This window comes from Penicillium malachiteum, assembly GCF_028827825.1.
Source record: "Penicillium malachiteum strain IBT 17515 chromosome Unknown utg000004l:1.0-4883003.0:1.0-4884900.0, whole genome shotgun sequence".
NCBI lineage: Eukaryota > Fungi > Ascomycota > Eurotiomycetes > Eurotiales > Aspergillaceae > Penicillium > Penicillium malachiteum.
The window spans coordinates 239,560-257,266 of NW_026643097.1; the positions used below are offsets into that span (position 1 = coordinate 239,560).

General features: G+C 46.7%; 8 protein-coding genes across 8 annotated transcripts; 5 read left to right on the top strand and 3 right to left on the bottom strand.

The window, feature by feature from the left end:
- Positions 1-401: 401 nt before the first annotated feature.
- On the top strand, positions 402-1,586 carry N7483_008235 (urease accessory protein UreD; the record flags this gene model as incomplete). Its single annotated transcript, XM_057091662.1, has 1 exon — positions 402-1,586. The coding sequence occupies one exon, from the start codon at positions 402-404 to the stop codon at positions 1,584-1,586; it is 1,185 nt and encodes a 394-aa protein (XP_056942836.1).
- Positions 1,587-2,222: 636 nt separating this feature from the next.
- N7483_008236 (ATP-dependent (S)-NAD(P)H-hydrate dehydratase) lies at positions 2,223-3,622 on the bottom strand (the record flags this gene model as incomplete). Its single annotated transcript, XM_057091663.1, has 6 exons — positions 2,223-3,104; positions 3,160-3,192; positions 3,243-3,253; positions 3,309-3,355; positions 3,408-3,447; positions 3,529-3,622. The coding sequence occupies 6 exons, from the start codon at positions 3,620-3,622 to the stop codon at positions 2,223-2,225; spliced, it is 1,107 nt and encodes a 368-aa protein (XP_056942837.1).
- Positions 3,623-6,489: 2,867 nt separating this feature from the next.
- N7483_008237 (2-oxo-4-hydroxy-4-carboxy-5-ureidoimidazoline decarboxylase) lies at positions 6,490-7,157 on the top strand (the record flags this gene model as incomplete). The annotated part of the gene is made up of 3 exons (XM_057091664.1): positions 6,490-6,884; positions 6,942-7,041; positions 7,104-7,157. The coding sequence occupies 3 exons, from the start codon at positions 6,490-6,492 to the stop codon at positions 7,155-7,157; spliced, it is 549 nt and encodes a 182-aa protein (XP_056942838.1).
- Positions 7,158-8,071: 914 nt separating this feature from the next.
- On the top strand, positions 8,072-9,059 carry N7483_008238 (class II fructose-bisphosphate aldolase; the record flags this gene model as incomplete). Its single annotated transcript, XM_057091665.1, has 3 exons — positions 8,072-8,154; positions 8,218-8,721; positions 8,789-9,059. The coding sequence occupies 3 exons, from the start codon at positions 8,072-8,074 to the stop codon at positions 9,057-9,059; spliced, it is 858 nt and encodes a 285-aa protein (XP_056942839.1).
- A 368-nt stretch (positions 9,060-9,427) lies between these two features.
- Positions 9,428-10,039, top strand: N7483_008239 (carboxymuconolactone decarboxylase family protein; the record flags this gene model as incomplete). The annotated part of the gene is made up of 1 exon (XM_057091666.1): positions 9,428-10,039. One exon carries the CDS (start codon positions 9,428-9,430, stop codon positions 10,037-10,039), a length of 612 nt encoding a protein of 203 aa, XP_056942840.1.
- A 440-nt stretch (positions 10,040-10,479) lies between these two features.
- N7483_008240 (riboflavin synthase) lies at positions 10,480-11,313 on the bottom strand (the record flags this gene model as incomplete). The annotated part of the gene is made up of 3 exons (XM_057091667.1): positions 10,480-11,027; positions 11,097-11,219; positions 11,283-11,313. The coding sequence occupies 3 exons, from the start codon at positions 11,311-11,313 to the stop codon at positions 10,480-10,482; spliced, it is 702 nt and encodes a 233-aa protein (XP_056942841.1).
- Positions 11,314-11,813: 500 nt separating this feature from the next.
- Positions 11,814-14,291, top strand: N7483_008241 (AFI1/MesA family protein; the record flags this gene model as incomplete). The annotated part of the gene is made up of 3 exons (XM_057091668.1): positions 11,814-12,436; positions 12,494-12,552; positions 12,619-14,291. 3 exons carry the CDS (start codon positions 11,814-11,816, stop codon positions 14,289-14,291), a joined length of 2,355 nt encoding a protein of 784 aa, XP_056942842.1.
- Positions 14,292-14,831: 540 nt separating this feature from the next.
- N7483_008242 (SMP-30/gluconolactonase/LRE family protein) lies at positions 14,832-15,861 on the bottom strand (the record flags this gene model as incomplete). Its single annotated transcript, XM_057091669.1, has 3 exons — positions 14,832-15,096; positions 15,163-15,295; positions 15,354-15,861. The coding sequence occupies 3 exons, from the start codon at positions 15,859-15,861 to the stop codon at positions 14,832-14,834; spliced, it is 906 nt and encodes a 301-aa protein (XP_056942843.1).
- Between the last annotated feature and the right edge of the window lie 1,846 nt (positions 15,862-17,707).

Below are 17,707 nucleotides of genomic sequence, written 5' to 3' on the forward strand. Positions count from 1 at the left end.
GACGGTCCCCGCTTGACACATAGTCCATGGGTATGAGCCATCCAGACCAACACTAGGTGGGTGCGCCATTGACTAATGTGATGCCATCATCGTCTGGGCTAAAATTATATACCAGTCACGTCCCCGAGATTCCGGGGTAAAAACTCTACTCATCTGTGCAAAACACCATGCAACTTGCATATCCTTGCATTCCCTCGTCACCTTACTGATTGCAACATTCATACCCTCTTGGCGCATTCCCTGCCCTCCCGATCTTGTTTCTGGATAAATTCCTCCACCCCGCCCACTCCGCTCCATCCACCGCCCCCCTTCGCGCAGAGAAAAAAAAAAACTCAACTTCAATTCTTGAAAACTCGAAAACAAGAAAAAATTCTTATTTTTTCACATATCCACCAGTCACCATGCGACAACCAGCAATGCCAATTCGCTCGCCCTTCGAGTCTTCCATCGCGAAGCCGGGCCAGGGCAATGTCGTCCTTTCTTTACTTCCGCCAAATAACCCCACTCTCACTACTCTCACCTACAAATATCCTCTGAAGCTGGTTCCGCGAGCTCCAGGATTCGTTCCAACACCTGACCCAGCCACATTATCTGACAAATGCCCCTCAAGACCTGTTCATCTCTACCTTCTCACCTATGGCGGCGGACTGCTCCCAGGTGACCATATCGAGGTGTCGATCAAGCTTGATCCTCGCACGAGAATGGTCGTTACGACCCCACAAGGAAGCACCAAGATCTTCAAGACAGATCCTAGCACCGAGTCAAGTTTTAACGTGATCAAGGGTCATCGTAAGAAGATGCCCGCCAACGAACATCTCTCAGATATGAGTCAGCAGTCCCTCGATGTGAAGATTGGCCGCCAGGCCGCTCTTTGCTACCTGCCTGATCCTTCTGTCCCTTACAAGAACAGTCGTTATGCTCAGGTGCAGACATTTACTGTTGATGCTGCAGCCAAGGGCGAGCAGCGCAGTAGTCTCTGTGTTTTGGACTGGGTGACGCAAGGTCGCACGTCCCGTGGTGAGAACTGGAATTTCCGCTTTTGGAAAGGACGAAATGAAGTCTGGGCCACGGACGAGAAGACTGGCAAGAGTCGCTTATTATTACGAGACTCCGTCATTTTGGACGATGAGTCTGAGGCTTTGGACGACTCTGATGAGGATATGGAAGAAGGCGTGGAAACTGGATTAAATTCCCATTCTGGCCGCGCAGAGACACCTCCCCCTCAAGCTGGTCTCGTGCCCTTGAATATCATTCAAGAACGAACCCGTCCTCATGGAGTTGTGGGCACCCTGATCTTATCCGGTCCCGTCTTCGACAGCCTCGGTGCCTACCTTATGCATCAATTCACATCGCAACCTCGCATTGGTAGCAGGAATTGGTCTTCCACTTCCTCCTCGGCGCCTGAACCATCTTTAAGCACGAAGGGTGATGTCACATGGACCGCTGCGCGCGTCCGTGCTGGCTTCGTCTTGGTGAAGTTCGGTGCCAAGGACTTCGAGACCGCTAAGGACTGGCTTGGTGGCCTGCTCCGTGAAGAAGGTAGCATCGTACGCGAGTTTGGCGAGGAAGCCCTGTTCTGTCTTTAAGCCGTTCAGCCCTTTATTTTGCTTGACTTTTCATCTGCCATTTGCGAACCCCCCAAAAAAGTTCCCTCATTCTCTGACGATACCCCAATTCTTGTATAATTTTCCAACTTCAACGCCAGAAGAGGGACCTGTCTCCAGCGTTAGCATCAGCTTTTTTTTCATATTGGTTTCATACCATACAAGCTCAATATACGGCTTTCAACATCTCCGGGATGCCATTTATCCCCAATAATTATTCTTCCTTGCTCTAATCGTAGAGAAACAGTTACTACAAAGCTCGCTTTACATGCTAGAATCTGCATGTGCATTTGTTCTTACCTTGCACGTAAACCATCATATAACCTTGGAACTATTTTCCCCCATGAATCAGATCAATAGAAAGACGTATGAGCCATACTAGTAGATTCATACCTTCAAATTATTACTACTCACTGGCCGAGCTACATAGATTTTCTCGTCTTCCAATGTTCAAAAATGTTGTCCAGAGCAGTATTGGCATCTGGGGCATAATTTCTTTTCGATGTCTCGAGATTATGTACATTTGTTGTAAGTCCGGATAATGAGAGTTAACAAGCTAGAAAATTCGAACCAGCTGGCCAAACGCATATTCTAGAGTAACTCGCCAATTATTCCCCTTCAGAGATGTGTTTTGAATCCTTCAGGTTCCCCGATCAGCCTTAAGAAACTTCCATGAACTTCATCAGTCAAGTCACTGGCCTGCATACTCCGACCCTTTGCCTCAAAGGCCCGTCGTGATGATTCTCTGGTGATACTACTACCTGCCCACGCAGCCAGAAGCAATGTCGTACCCCGTGACATCTGTTTACCTTCGGACTCCAGCTCAGCCTGAACCTCATCCCGACTCTGTGCCTCCTTCTCATTATCCTTCTCGCCTGTATTCCACAGTCGATCATGATAGGCAGCCCGCCAGGCAAGCATGGTACCCAGAGATCCCGTCAAAGTATCACCCTGTCCCCCACTGCGCTTCAACCCGCCTTGGATATCATTAATGATACTCGTGACTCCGTTGGAAATGATATCATGGGGGCCCTTTTGCAAGATTGTCACCCCGCCCAGCTTAGTGGACAGCTGTTCGCACGCATCCGATGCCTTGCTCGTCTTTTCCGTTTCAGTTTCTCCGGTGATTTGACTCTGACTGGAGATGTTCACTCCCAGGGCTTTGGCCAAACGCGCAAACTCGACCACATTCGGTGTGAGAATACATTCTTTGTACCCCTTCACCAAGCTCGGGTCCTCGGTCACAATTAATAGCCCATCTGCATCGAGCACGAAAGGGATTGAGCGTGACCGCGCTTCTTTGATTACTTCTGCGACTACTTTAAGCGTGACACTGTCCCGGCCCAGTCCGGGTCCGATGACTAGAGCATGTAGTCGGGAGAGCATGCTAATGATTGGGCCTGCAAGGGCTGGCGCGTCGATTGATTTGGGGTCTTTGACTGAGTCTGTACTGGGGAGTAATGGGTGAACCATCAAGTTTGGGGAGTATCCCTTGATAACCTGTCCACTGGCATTAGCAGGAGAATATATGGTTTTATAGAGCCCAAGGACCTACCGGTGCCGCGGAGCGTTCGCAGAGAACATGGCTCTGAAAAATGTGTTAGGTATGACTCGCTAAGTTTTGTCAAATATGCATACCATATCACAGCCTAGTATTGAATTAGTTCTGATTCAGCTGTAAATATAGTGGAGTGGGCGATATACCAAGTTTTGCCGATGCTATGGCGGAAAAATAGGGTGCACCAGTGTAGCTGTTTTTGGCATTAGCCCAGCCTTTTCATGACCAGTTTCATGAAATCTCACTCAACACAACCTCCAATAACCGCTACGCGACCCAATTGCCCTATTTGAGAAATTTGTTAACACACCTAAGTTCAGGAAAGATCGTCGGCCGGAGGTGTGGAGCTGTCGATGATAAACAGACCTTTGTGAAAACTTTCAAGCATTGGCGGCACAATTTTTCGGACCTTGCTGAAAAGGATTTTTGATGAGGTGGTAACATGATGTACAGGCTCCATCGTGGATCTCAGTGAGCGTGTGAAGATTGACAAGATGCAACATTTGAGGTGAGGAGGTCTCGACCTCGGGTGAACCGTGCAGGTATAGATGCGACTAGGCGGGGTGGTCACGTGTATCTACGTCATCGGCTCCACCTGCCATGTTGTAGATCGATCAAGTATGTACATGTATCATGATGTATGTAGATTCAAGTTATTGAATCCGAACGATAAATATCATGTGCATGTTTCCTGATCAAGGGAGATCAAGCACTGGCAATGAATTTCCAACATTTTAAGGTTGAATGTACTACTGCATAGCTTGGCCGGGACTCCAAGTCGATACATAGAGATATAGCATTAAGGACTCGGAATTATATGTGAAAAAAGCACTGGCATTACTTGTAGTAGAACTCGAACCTTGATTAGTTTCATTGATATATGTCATATAACAAGGCAGAGTTTGAAGAAATTGAGAATTCTCAACAGAACTTCATATATCTTAATGAACATGACAACCTTGGAAGATATTTTGATTTGAACCTCAAGTTGGTACAGGTTTCAGCTTTTCCACACCCATATTCCCTGCTATGCCGATTGCCCTGAGGTTTGACTAAAACCCGCCACGACCATAGCATCCTATTCTCCCCATAAACCCGTTGTGCCGTTTGTCCTGAGGGTTTGCCTTAACCCGTGGGGTTACAGCCCCCCAAGTTTCTCGATTCGCGCGGTCAGATACTACCAATGTAGCAAGTGATGCAAGCAAAATGTATTTGGAGATCACAAGTCAAGCACTCTATGCCGATTGTCCTGAAGCTTCAATGAAACCCGCCACAGTGATCAAGCTCGAGGTCGAAGTGTTGTCAGAGCAAGGCTGATTGTCCTGAAGTTTCATTGTCGCCCGCCACGGTCATAGAGGTTCATATTTTCATCATTCAGATCGGGGATTGAAGGTTGGAGACTGGAAGAGTCGTCGGGCCAACTGTGCCGGGTGTGCCAAAGTGTCATTGAAGCTTTTTCTTTTTCTTTGTTTCATTTGTGTATATGTATGTGTGGCCCAGGGTGGGTGGTGGAGGCTTGTTCCAGAATTGTTCTGATAGAAGGTATATTTTGACGGAGCTTGTGGTGGGGTAAGACCTTTTTGAAATATTCTGTCTTGTGTTTTTTCCTTTCTTTGGTGAAAGTTTCTCTTGACTTTGATAAACCTCGTGTGTGAATGTTTGCATGTGGAAGAAAGGTTCTCGAGGATGTTGTCAGGTGGAGTTGGTAATTCTTTTTGTTTTGATCTAAGCTCGTCTGATTATTCTTTGGAAGCCAGTTTGATTTGTTTGATTTGAAAATTTTCGTTCAATGCACTGCCCGGTCACAGCGGCTCGAAATCGACACGCTCCGAAGCTCGTATTTTTGTCAAGGCAATCTATGCCGATTGTCCTGAAGCTCCAATGAAACCCGCCACAGCGATCAAGCTCGAGGTCGAATTGTTGTCAGAGCAAGGGCTGATTGTCCTGAAGTTTCATTGTCGCCCGCCACAGTCATAGATGCTGGAAGTTGGCCAGTTTGGCCTTCAGTTTGAAAGAAGTGGGCAAGTAAGGAAATGGAGAGGGCCTGCTATACCCATACAGGTAGATGGAAGAGCAAGAGGTTTATTATAGCAGGCCGGAGCCGAAAGGCGAGACTATAGGCAGGTCAGTAGGTTATCCAGGGGATACGAAGGTAAGGGAGGCAACAACCTTTCCATGAATACCCAGAGCCTGTTATCTCATGAAGACAAGTGTCACTGACATGTCGGCAACTTGTAGTGAATGAAATGATGTCAACAAGGTAAGGTCATGTCAACAAGGTGTCAACAACGTGAAGTGGTGTCAGCAAGGTGAAGAAGTGCCAACAAGGTAAGGTCATGTCAACAAAGTGAAGTAAGATTGGCATGGTGGGATCATGTCAACAAGATAGGGACGTGTTAACAAAGACGCGTCAAGGTGAAATTGTATCAACAGTCGCGTGAGATCAACGAGGTAAAGAAAGAAGGAAATGGATAGGATGTTGATCACACTTGATACGTGGAGGGCAGAAATACTGAAAGCAAGGCCTGGTGAAGGAGATGAAAAAGATGATGTGGGGGATGGAGGAGAGTTGAAGAAGGAGAAAGTTGAAAGTGAAGGGAAGCAGATTTATACTGAGCCAAGTTGAGCGCGCTAGATCACAGCCTCATAGGATTGACCAATCGCGTTGCAAGTAGTTCTTCAATGTAGTTTTGTATCGCAATCCATAATAAAATTGCCAATCGTCAATGCTTGGTTACCTCTCTGAGATGTCACTGAATCACCAGCCAACCTGGGCACTGAATAGCGTACTCACGATACTTCTTCTGCTTCTGATAATGGATTCAAGGTAGCATAGCCAGAGAATAATGAAAAACCCTTTAGCATCCATTAAACATTGAACTCCAAATATTTGCCTCAAGCTGATCAATATCAAACTAAAATGTCTAGTACAGGTCATAAATACATCTTCATAGCCGTCGAAATGTTGAAAGTTCATGAGATTGTCGCTGATCTTCCACTATAGAAGAGGTAGAGCAAATGAAACTAAAATTCTAAAATTTTAAATAGCAATACCCTTCGGAAACTCGAGAGTCTAAGGTTCCGTGTTAGGTTGGATACATGTATATGGTGTATGGTCAATGTCAAGTGGTGGTGACCACTGACGGGTGCCGTGAATCATGATAGTGCGCATATCTCCGCCCACACGATTTCGGCGAGCCCCGATGGCCGAAGTCTCTACTTATACCAAGCCTCTTCCGAGATTAAAGATTCTCTCTTAATTTTGGATTTTAAATCGAAAATCAAAACAGCAAATAAAATTCAATTTCACAAAAAGACATAATAATCATGGATCTTCCGCCTCCTTCCACCATCCCCTCCCTCCCCCAGGAGGCTCAACTACGTGTGCTGGATACACTCTTCGAATCATCACCCGAAATTCACAAATTGATGATCCCAGTGCTGGCCAATCAGAAATTCGAATCATACAGCTACCTCATTGAGGCAGTAGGAGGTCGCATGTCTGCTCTCTCTATCGATAATTCTCCTACCGATCGAGATGTGCTCTTTGGTATCCTAGGGTCCCACCCCCGACTCGGTCGGGCGCCCGCGAACCCGGAACATCTGAGCGAGCTGAGTCGCAAGGAACAAGAGCAATTGAATACCGGTGCCGAGGAACAAGCCGAGAAATTACGAGCTTTGAACGCTGAATATGAGACTCGATTTCCCGGGTTAAGATTTGTGTAAGAGCTACCCCTCGTCCCCACATAGCTTCGGACCCGCTAATCTTTTCCGATAAGCTCGTTTGTGAACGGCCGAAGCCGAGATGTGATCATGGTCGAAATGAGACAGCGAATCGATCGAGGTGATCAAGAAAAGGAAATTGAGGAAACTATTCAGGTAACCCAACTGCGCATGTTTAGCTTTGGGAATCAGGGTAACTGACTCAGAATTCACAACAGGCTATGTGCGACATCGCCAAGGATCGCGCGAGGAAATTACAGGCGCGGATCTGAGATATACGATAATCATATGAAGATATCCGTCAAAGGGTTGTTCATCAGGCACCTGGGCAGTGATCTTGAAGGAAGTCAGAGTACTCGAGAATTTCAGGTTGGAAAGCATAAGGAGAACAATTTATCTGACACTGCATATACGAGATTCAAGTTTTTGACGAGCTCAAGATAAAAGATACAACAAATTCAAACATGTGAAGTGCCTTTTATGCCCTGATTTCATATGCCTGTTTATATCTCCTTAGACAATGATACCTACTAGATCACCTAGTCGGATCCTCCAGGCGTCGGTACAGACACGGATCACGGGAATAGTATCGCCGGCTTCAACACGTTTAATATCATATTATCGTTGTCACTAACTTTCAGACCTCGAATTTGGTACGATGGATTGAGCTGATCGTCGAAAATTTACTCAACATTTTTCACAGTGCCCCGACTACCGCGATATGGCAAGAAACTTAGTCAAGGTTGCTTTAAAATCAAAGAAAGTGAAAGAGGTCAATGAATTTTCAAATGTATGTGGAGTGATGCTGCCATCTGGCATGATTGATGGATTCACGGTTCAAGTTGTTGTTCCTTTCTGAGATTGATGTCCTGTATTATAGGCCATGCCCTTGGAGCAACCTTGGAACCGAATGCAGTTCCTGCAGCTAGCATAATTTTAATACAACTAAAAGCCCATAGAATGTTTGAATTTGCTGACTTCAAATGTTGTTACATAAGATGAGGTCATTCAAGTGCCCGTTACGCGGGGTTCAAGTTGCCTCGAGACGAGGCATAGTATACGTGGGGCTGCCTGGAGACGAGGAGGCGAGGAGAAAGACCGTTCACTCCAGGGCTTTGCTACATAAATAAGCTTGATGAGCCAATGGAGGTTCAATCATTTGAATAATTTTTGTATGACCCTCAACATGAGCTGGCGCGAGAACAATAAAACATACCAAATCCTGACCGCGGCCGAGAAGGGCGGTTATGGTGTCCTGGCGGCCATTGTGTAAGTCACTTTGACAACGACACGGGCTTGCAAATAGAGATACGTTATTAACGAACTGGGCAGGTATAATGTTGAACACATCACTGCCATGGTCAACGCTGCTGAGCAGCGTCGGTCACCTTTAATTATCCAGCTATTCCCGTCGTCCCTTAAGCAAACCCCTTCGCTTGTCTTCGCTGCTGCAGCTGCGGCTAGGACGGCCTCTGTTCCGATCTCGATCCATTTGGACCACGCACAAGATTATGAGCAAATTAAATATGTTGCTGATAATCTTCCCTTCGACTCGATAATGGTGGATATGAGTCACTATGAAAAAGAGGAGAATCTGGAGAAGACCAGCATCTTGCGCGAGTATTGTCATGATCGTGGGATTTCAGTGGAGGCGGAAACCGGTCGCATCGAAGGAGGAGAGGATGGAATTATGGACACTGGTGACCTTGCGGCAATTCTCACAAATCCGGAGGATGTGGAGGAGTTCATCACTGCTGGCGTGGACTTTCTTGCTCCGAGCGTGGGAAATATTCATGGTGATTATGGTCCCAAGGGGCCGGAACTGGATATGCAACGGTACGCACGCAATTTCGTGATTTAGAGCTTATAGATTCTGGTAATTGCTTACTTATACCATCTATAGACTACAGGGCATTTTCAAATCAATGAATGGTCGTGTTCGCCTGGTCCTTCACGGCACCAACGACTTCTCACCAGAGTTGACTCGAGCATGCATTCAGGCAGGTGTGACAAAAGTCAATGTCAACAAGCTTGTTCTCGACCCTTGGCATGATAATCTCCACGCCAATGCCACACGGCCATTGACTGAGTTGATGGATACAGGGATTGAAATCTTGACTGCGGAGATGGAACGATGGATGGATATCGTGGGTAGCAGTGGTAAAGCATCATGATGCCATTCAATTAGTTTTTTTCTTGTGTTTAACTGAGTATTGTGGGCTATAATACTGTGATTTCCAGTGTTGACATGTAGAAATGCAATGGATTTATTGTTGGTAGATTCATGATTCATAGTCTATCATAGATCTATACCCCGGACTGCAGGTAAAAAGCTTATCCGGCAGCGCGGGACCAAGATTCGGCAGTAAACGAAGTTCGTCATTCCGCGTTCGGGTTTGTTCAATTTCCAATGCCGATTATATAAGGATAATAGAGTAAAGAAGAGGGGCAAAAATTAAAGAATCTTGACTACATGTTCAGACTTCAATTCAAAACCATTTCAAGACTTTTCAAGACATCCATTGCCCATCAAAAACGCACAATGAGACTTCCCTACGCTCCCAACACCCCTCCGGCTGATGCCCCCGCCGACACCGCGGATATCTACGCCCGAATTGCCGCACGCCGCAACCCGCGCCCATTGATTCCTCTGGATCTCTCCCTCCTGCACAGCCCGCCCGTTGCCGATGGCTGGAACAGCTTCCTGGGCGCGATCCGCACCCGCACCGTTGTCGATCTTGGAATTCTCGAGCTGGCCGTGTGCCGAGTCGCCGTTCTGAACGATGCCGTATACGAATGGAATGCGCACGCGCCTCTTGCGCTCAAGGGTGGTGTCAAGCCCGAGGAGCTTCAAGCGTGCCGTACATTGCCTAAGACCACAGAGGGTGACCTTGCCGCTCTGGAGAGCAGCTCGTTGACACCACAGCAGCGCGCTGTTCTGCGCTACACTGATCAGATGACTCTGACTGTCAAGGTTCAGGATGAGGTCTTTGCGCAGTTGCAGACCGTTGGATTCAATGATCGTGAGATTGTTGAGTTGACCACTGGAATTGCCGGTTATAACTGTGTCAGTCGATTCTTGGTGGCGTTGGATGTGGGTGAGAACAATGCTCGCGAAATGAAGAGCGTTGATGAGCTTGTTGCTGCGCTGTAATATGCATATTATGAAAATAAATATTTCTTCTCGGTTTCGCCTTGTTCAATTGTGCATAGATATCTTGATATCTGCTCGATCATTCAAGTCAGTAAATGCACTCAACATTGATAATATCTCGTATATAGGATGGGCATATTATGGACTCGGAGGGATCTACATCAGAGTACGCGATACCACTATTTAACGAAATAAACCACCCGGGCATTGCAGCGGGGTTAGCTCGAGTGGGAATAATCTAGAATGGCAGACGAATTCTCTAAGAATATAAGTCTATTGATGATCTTGAACTCATTGGCAACATAGTAGCTTGAACTTGCACATGTGAGCAGTCTTCGAATTGATGAAACTGGAAACACAAGTTTGGTTCAAAAGGCTCAATTCATTGATATAATTGCTAGTCCTTCTTCATCACGGGCATAACGCGTATGAAATTGTCTTTATTTCTTGAGCTTCTCCTCGACGATACGAGCGACCATCTTCTCGAGAATGGCAAAGTTGCCTCCGGCCGTGCCGGCAAAGTAGCCCTCGACGCTCTTTTCAACATACTTACCCACAATATCAATTTCAACATTGACCTCCTCACCGGGCTTCTTTGCGGCTGTCACAATCTTCTCCTGAGTGTAGGCAATAAGCATCACCTCCCAGTAGCCATCCTCTCCATCGACAACTTTGGTAACAGTCAGACTGGCACCATCCAGGGTAACGTATCCTTTCTCGACAATGTAACGGAGCACCTCCTTCTCTCGTGGCTGGAGTCGGAAGGTCAGGGCGTTCCCATCTGGGGTGACAGACAATATCGTCGCAACAGTATCCACATGGCCCTGTACAAAATGACCACCCATCCGAGTATCAGCTGAAACGGCTCGTTCAAGGTTGACTTTTGAGTCCTTTAGTAGGGAGCCAAGGTTTGTGCGACGTAGGGTCTCTGGTGCAACGCCGACCTTGAACCAGGTCTTGTCGAATGCAGTCACGGTAAGGCAGGTTCCTGGGGAAGGTATCTCAGTTAGAAATAATTTTCAGCAGCGCAGGAAGCTCAAAATTAGAGTAGATTTACCATTGACACTGATACTATCACCCAGATGCGCGTCTCCTAGGATCTCTTCACAATCGGAGATGGTTAGTGAGGTTCCCCCGCCCCCGCTTGAGGAGGCATCGAGTGCCTCCAGCGCCGAAACGGCTAGAAAAAAAGCAGTCAGCATATGCAAAGTTTGATCGGGCGATACGCGTATAAGTCACTTACTGCCAATTGTTTCAACTAAACCAGTAAACATGATTGCGTGTCTGCAGATCTACAGTGGAAAAGAGTTGTGGGGTCTCGACCTCGGCTCCGGGCTCCCGCAGCGAGCGGTGTCTCTGTCTCTATGTATCACGGATACATATTTCCAAGGCTCCTGTTCCAAACGAACCACTCGGGTTGATGATAGATTAAGATATGAATCTGATACGGTTTAATCAATTGATTCAAAAGAACATGAAATATATATTATTTTCCATACAAAATACGTTATTCTTCAGCTATGATATGTTTGTCTTGTTTGTTTTGATATACATCGCATTAGCGGTGGCAGATGGCAGTTTACCCGTTCCGCGGGGGATGCCAAGAACACCCTTTAGCTGCGACATGAATATCTCCTATCAACTTTCTTCCCCCCCTTTTTCTATCCAAATTGTCTTTCATTTTTTGCTGTTAAGACCTGCTAGAATCAGGTATGCTTTTCAATCAAATTGCATAGCCCGGAGCTTTTGTCTCGCGTCTTGATTTCCCGCGAAGATGGCATCAACATTGCCATATCGACCCTCGAACGACTCCTTATCCACCTCCAATCCGAAGACCGATGGATTGCCTCGACTTTCTCCCGCAGCCTCCTTCATAGGCCGTTCCCCAAGTGGCTCTCAATTGTCCTATCGACGCACATCGGCCGAAAATGCAGTGGGCTATAGGCAGCGTAGATGCAAGTCACAATACCCACTAGACTCTCCAGAGCGCCATGTCGAATATATCCTGGTGGCTTCATTTCATATTGATCGGGGCCCGATAATGGAACATCAATATCCGGCAGCGATCAGTGGAGATGAAAGCATGTTGGCAGAACTCATGCTGCCTGATCAAACGCATGTGCGTAGTCAGGATTGGACGATCTTCTTTCTACACAAGGATACCAGTGGTGAGGAAGATGATCAAGACGACGAAGAAACAGAACTTGGAAAGAAGAAGAAGAAGCGAAAGTCCAAATATCATGCAAATGAGGAGGCCGCTCATATCCAGGATGAGAATTTGGATGATGCCGACGACTCGGACAGGGATAGCAGTGACGACGAAGAGGGCGGAGAAGGTCCGCCCTTGATGTATGTGCTCAACTTGGTCAATACGAAGCAAGATCACACAGTCAGGAGGTATGTCTTCCTATGTTTACAGAGTCAGTCGCAAATTATACTGACAAGCATCTAGAGGTGCAGTCGTGAAGGCCATGGCCATTTGTACGAGACATTCTTTTCTTCACATTTACAAGGTGAGTGTACAAATAAAGCTTGAAAGAAACGCTAGCTAACCTTCTCAAAGCCACTTCTTCTATTAGCGCTCGAAGACTACTTCAAATCACCATATCCTGAGACCCTCGCGTCGCTCTATGATGCCGTGAATGCCATGGATCTCTCCTTGATGCCAAAAATGTCTCTACTCGAACGTCACATCTTACAGTCCAGCAATACGAAGGAGATGTTCATTGAGAAGTTTGAACAGATGGTTCGTCAGCGGGAGGAAGAGGAGATGGAGAATGGAGATGTTCCGCCATCCCCAAAGAAAACAAGCCGATATGTCCTGCCACGGGATACGCATGAGTTCGAGTCAAGGGTGGTATATAACGATATACCTATCCCGGTCAAGATTCCAACAGTCATTTGGCCCGAGACCGTGGGTGACTTTTCTCTTATCAAGCTTATTCAGACTTTCGCCGGTCCACATGCGACTTCTCCTCAGCCTTTCCCAAACCATCCTCATTTAACTACTAGTGGCCCTCTCACTCACCCGATCATCATTCTTGTCAATGCCATTCTCACTCAGAAGCGTGTGATTTTCCTGGGACATAATCGTCCATCTGGAGAGGTTGCTGAGGCGGTTCTGGCAGCCTGTGCACTTGCATCAGGTGGCATATTGCGTGGCTTCACCCGGCATGCCTTCCCCTACACTGATCTCACCAAGATTGATGATCTTTTGAAAGTTCCAGGTTTTATCGCTGGTGTCACAAACCCAACTTTTGCCAATCATCCCGAATGGTGGGATGTACTTTGCGACTTGCCGACAGGTCGAATCAAAATTTCCAGTCATGTCGAGGCCGCGCCTGTGACGGAAGGTCTGTTGTTTTTTCAGCAGCAGAACTCCCTTCTCCCAAACCAACCATCCAATGCCAACCAGGATCCTACTGGTGATAACTTGTTTGTTGAGGACATTTTGCGCAGTATCAGCAATCGTTATGGTGAGAATGCGATCAGAGCCAAATGGCGCGCGTATATTATGAAATTTACTCGCGTCGCCGCGGCCTTTGAAGAAGCCGTGTATGGGGCTTCGAATCTTTACATTATTGGTCCTGGGGAGGAGTTATCCCCGGATAGCCCTACTGGTCAACAGGCTGATGCCTCAGACCCTTCTTCGCTCCGAGGCCATGGCTATGTATGGCCGGATGAATCAGCGAAGCAACGTGAGCTTTCAGCATCGGTATCAAGGATAGAGGGCTGGCGAAACACTCGATCATATTATTCGCACATCCAAGATATCGCTGCGATGTACTACCCTGCACGTCCTATTCAGCGCCCTGACTTGCACCACCACCATGACCGCTTGCGATCCTTGAAGCTTTCCCACTCGGAGGCGGGAGCTATCTATCTGGCCCTTTCGCATGTAGTCAAAGACTATGCTGGCATTTGTCAACTATTGGCAGTTGCCCCGGAGAATCAGGCTGGCCTATTCTACCTCAGCATGGGTCTCTTCCATCCAGACCAGGCTGTACGCGAGGCAACATGTGATTTACTAGATCGTGTCGCATCTCACCCAGCTGGACGGCATTTCTGGACTCACCTCAGCCGCTTTGCAAAGCTGGGTTATTTCCGTGTCAAGCGAGATCGCGATGCTGCGCAGAGTCCTGGTTCCGGCTCTGCTTCTCCTGTCCCTACAAACACCGGTACTAGTTTTGGTGGTGAGCCACAGAGTTTGGTCGGTGTCGCTCTTGGGGGTAGCCTCAATCGTAGAAGCTGATCTTACGACGCCTTTCTTGTATCTGACTTTCCTATGCGTCTTATTGAACGAACGAATTTCCTGTTGATGTCTCTCCCTGTGCACATACCTCTCTTCATGTTCTACCTTATGATGACGACAAGAGTCCATGTTTCTTTTTCTCCTCTTTTCTAGTCATGATCTCCATCGCATATATCCATGTTCATACGTACACTAGCGCTTTGCCGCCTGTCTGGAATCAATCATTGCTGATTAAATGTGACCAAATCTCAATTGCTACACTAAACATCTGCTAATTCATGACACTGCACATGTGTATGGCAAGTATCAACCTCCGATGATGACTCCAAGTTGTTGTACGGGCCGCTTTACTTCCTTAATTTTGATTGTCATATTTATCTGGTCCAAGTGGGTGAACTACTTACTACCTAGTACTACCTACTAACATTTCCACTCAGATTAAATGGAACAGGCGCTCATATTCAAACTATTTGGATGGAACATTTGAACCTGGTTCTCCTGGTTCTCCTGGATCGTCTTGTTTATGGGGTCCAATTCGTATTAGCCATCAAACTCATGCTTCGGTTGGCCACGGGCATCTGTTGGCTTGTATCGAAACATGTGCCCTCCTTCGTCGTTAGGGTCTGGCTTTTGCCGACGATCCTTTCCACTGGCGATGTAGATGATGTCAAAATTCTTACCACCCCATGTGGTGCAGGCTGGATTTCTTGAAGAAAATACAATATCTTTCAGATGTCGACCACTTGGACTGAAAACCATCACTCGATTAGAGTCAAACATCGCAATCCAGAGGTTTCCCGCGGTGCTAAAAGACGTCAGTTTGTGAATCCAATTTTCATCTTGAAGATTTGAGGTTATGCTATTCACATACTCGACTACCATTCCATCTGGTTCACCGAACGAGTCACGGCGGTCGATTAATGTGCGCTTGTTAGAAATGCTTCCTGTTTCTACATCGAAGTCGTATGCCCATACTAGCATGGCCACAGAGTCATGAAAGTACACTGATGGAAGTTCTCATATTAGGATCAATCTCCTCGAGAGTTTAGTGATAGTACTTACTGGTCTTGTTGTCCGGACTCCAACCAAGCCCGTTTCCACAAACAACTCCTTCATTCACCATCAGGTGAAGGCTTCCATCAGGATCATATCTCCAAAGACGACCACGCGGTACTCCATAACTTTGAGGAAGCTTGTTAGGGCCGAATGCCATGGCAGTTTTATCGATTTCCGCTAGCCAGAACCTTCCTTTCGCATCGATACCACCATCATTGAACCGTAGTTCAGCTCGCTGAGATGTCGGGATTATTTCCTTCACAACTTCCATTTTGCCCGTCTCTTCGTCGATGAAGCATACTCCTTGATAATAAGCTGCAATGTAGCCAGGCTTATTCTTTCGGAAAAAGACCACCGTGACACTATCTTCAAGCTCAAGGACGCGGGCCTCTCCCACTGCATCCCCAGCGTCGTCAATCTTAAGGATGTATAGTCTTGAAGGTTCGGAGAGGCAGTCCACCCAGTGAAGGGTAGAATCAATCGCTCGAAATATTGGTGCCTCACCAAGAACCATTGGTTCGGGGCAGGAGTACCATATTTTGCCTCCGTCGATTGATTCTAAGCCTTCCATGATGATCACTGAATCTGTTGTAACTGTAAATGTAACTGCACGTTGGAAGAAGACTTCAAGTTTGCAGTCTGGTCTACTTTATGAATTACCTATCCCACTGGTACTACACTACATACAGTGTATCGCTGATCCCACGAGTTCACAACTTCCCCTCAGTGTGGAAGCATCCCGCACTTGATCAAGTATCATCCCACGTAAAGCGCGGGAACCTCAATCAATTCATGCAGAGCACTAAAAACATGACGGTTTATTGTATGTTTACCAATCATCAAGAGATTGATGCTCTGTTGATTGATATACTTTTTATGATGAATCAGCTATTGATCGGATCATTTCGTTTGCTCTCATTCCCAATCATGACCTCCGGGGCTTCTAGTGCTACTATTACCCGTGGACGTACATCCATGATGTTCGGATTGCTCGAGTGTCCATCTTCCCTTCAAATGTTGCATTATGATACATATTCTAATACTACTAGTACCTAGGTACTAATTGATCATACCCGAGTCATGATATGTATGAGCTCAGTCTGCTTTAACTTAAGTATGTAAGGATCTCCTCGGCCTCAGTACCCTTTATATGAACATTCTAAGGCCATGAAACCAACCTTGGAAGGCATTGTAGCTTTTTTTAAACCTTTCTTTCTCTTTGACATGCAATTATTACTGGATGTATTTAATATGTCAAGTCTCTTACAGTGGGGCAGTGTCGAGGGGCAGAGTACAATGTCAGACTCACAGCACTTGAGATCAGCCGTGTTGATCACTAACTTGAAGCACTTGAGCTGTTGATGGATCAGTCGGATCCTCCGGTGATAGACTGATAAAACCATCAGTAACCTGGAGCTAACATCAGTAACCCCCACATGCCTAATTAGGAAAGTAATCAGCTCCTATCACGTCTACGGGTGTAGCGTAAATACTCAAATTGACTGCAAAGGCCTACCCTCCCAGGTCGGCGTATTAAAAGTCACACGTAACCATGTAAGCAAATTCCAAGTTGTTATATTACTACCTAGGTACCTGTACGTACTGCATTTTCCCCGACAGGTGGGGCTTTCCTATTCTGGTGACCGCCGCTTTAATGAGGGCGCTCAGGCTCAGGCTCACTAAGCGAGTCCGTAGGACAGGTGAGTGATTAGTGAGTGCTCAGTGATCCTGATCATGATCGTTCGCTGACTTATCGCATTGGCTGAAAGGGGGCATCTAAACGGTACCCAAGCTACTTCCTACCTATAACAAAAGTAGTATCAACCATCAACTAGGCCGATTAATTCTGCCATTAAGTTCTTGATGGCCCTTCATTTCCACATGGTTGTCATTTCCTTATATCTTAATATCCTTTGTCACGGTACTTGTCAGGAAATCCCGTGATCATGGGAACGCCTCAGGCGACGAACTGCATGGTATCTACTATCTAGTATTTAGTCAGACCCCAGTGAGCCAGGATTCCAAGTTCTTCAAGTATTAGTTCTTATTGTATTGGAAAGTACCTAATACTACCTGACTTGTTGCCGATATCTCTCTGATTCACCTAACCACCAGGTGCCACCCTAATCTGGCACTTTCCCTCGCAATTTCTAATACTTCTACCTCCGGTTACCTGAATTGAGATGTCGTCCCGACGAGCCACCCACCATTCCTCTCGAGTCCCTCGTGACTCGGCACTGAATCCTCCTCCTCTGGATACTCAGGATACTTAGACTATTCCTGAATCCCAAGATAAGGATCCCGTTCAAGAGATAGGCCCGCTATCTTACCCAAGCAACAGTAAGAATCCCCTTACCTCT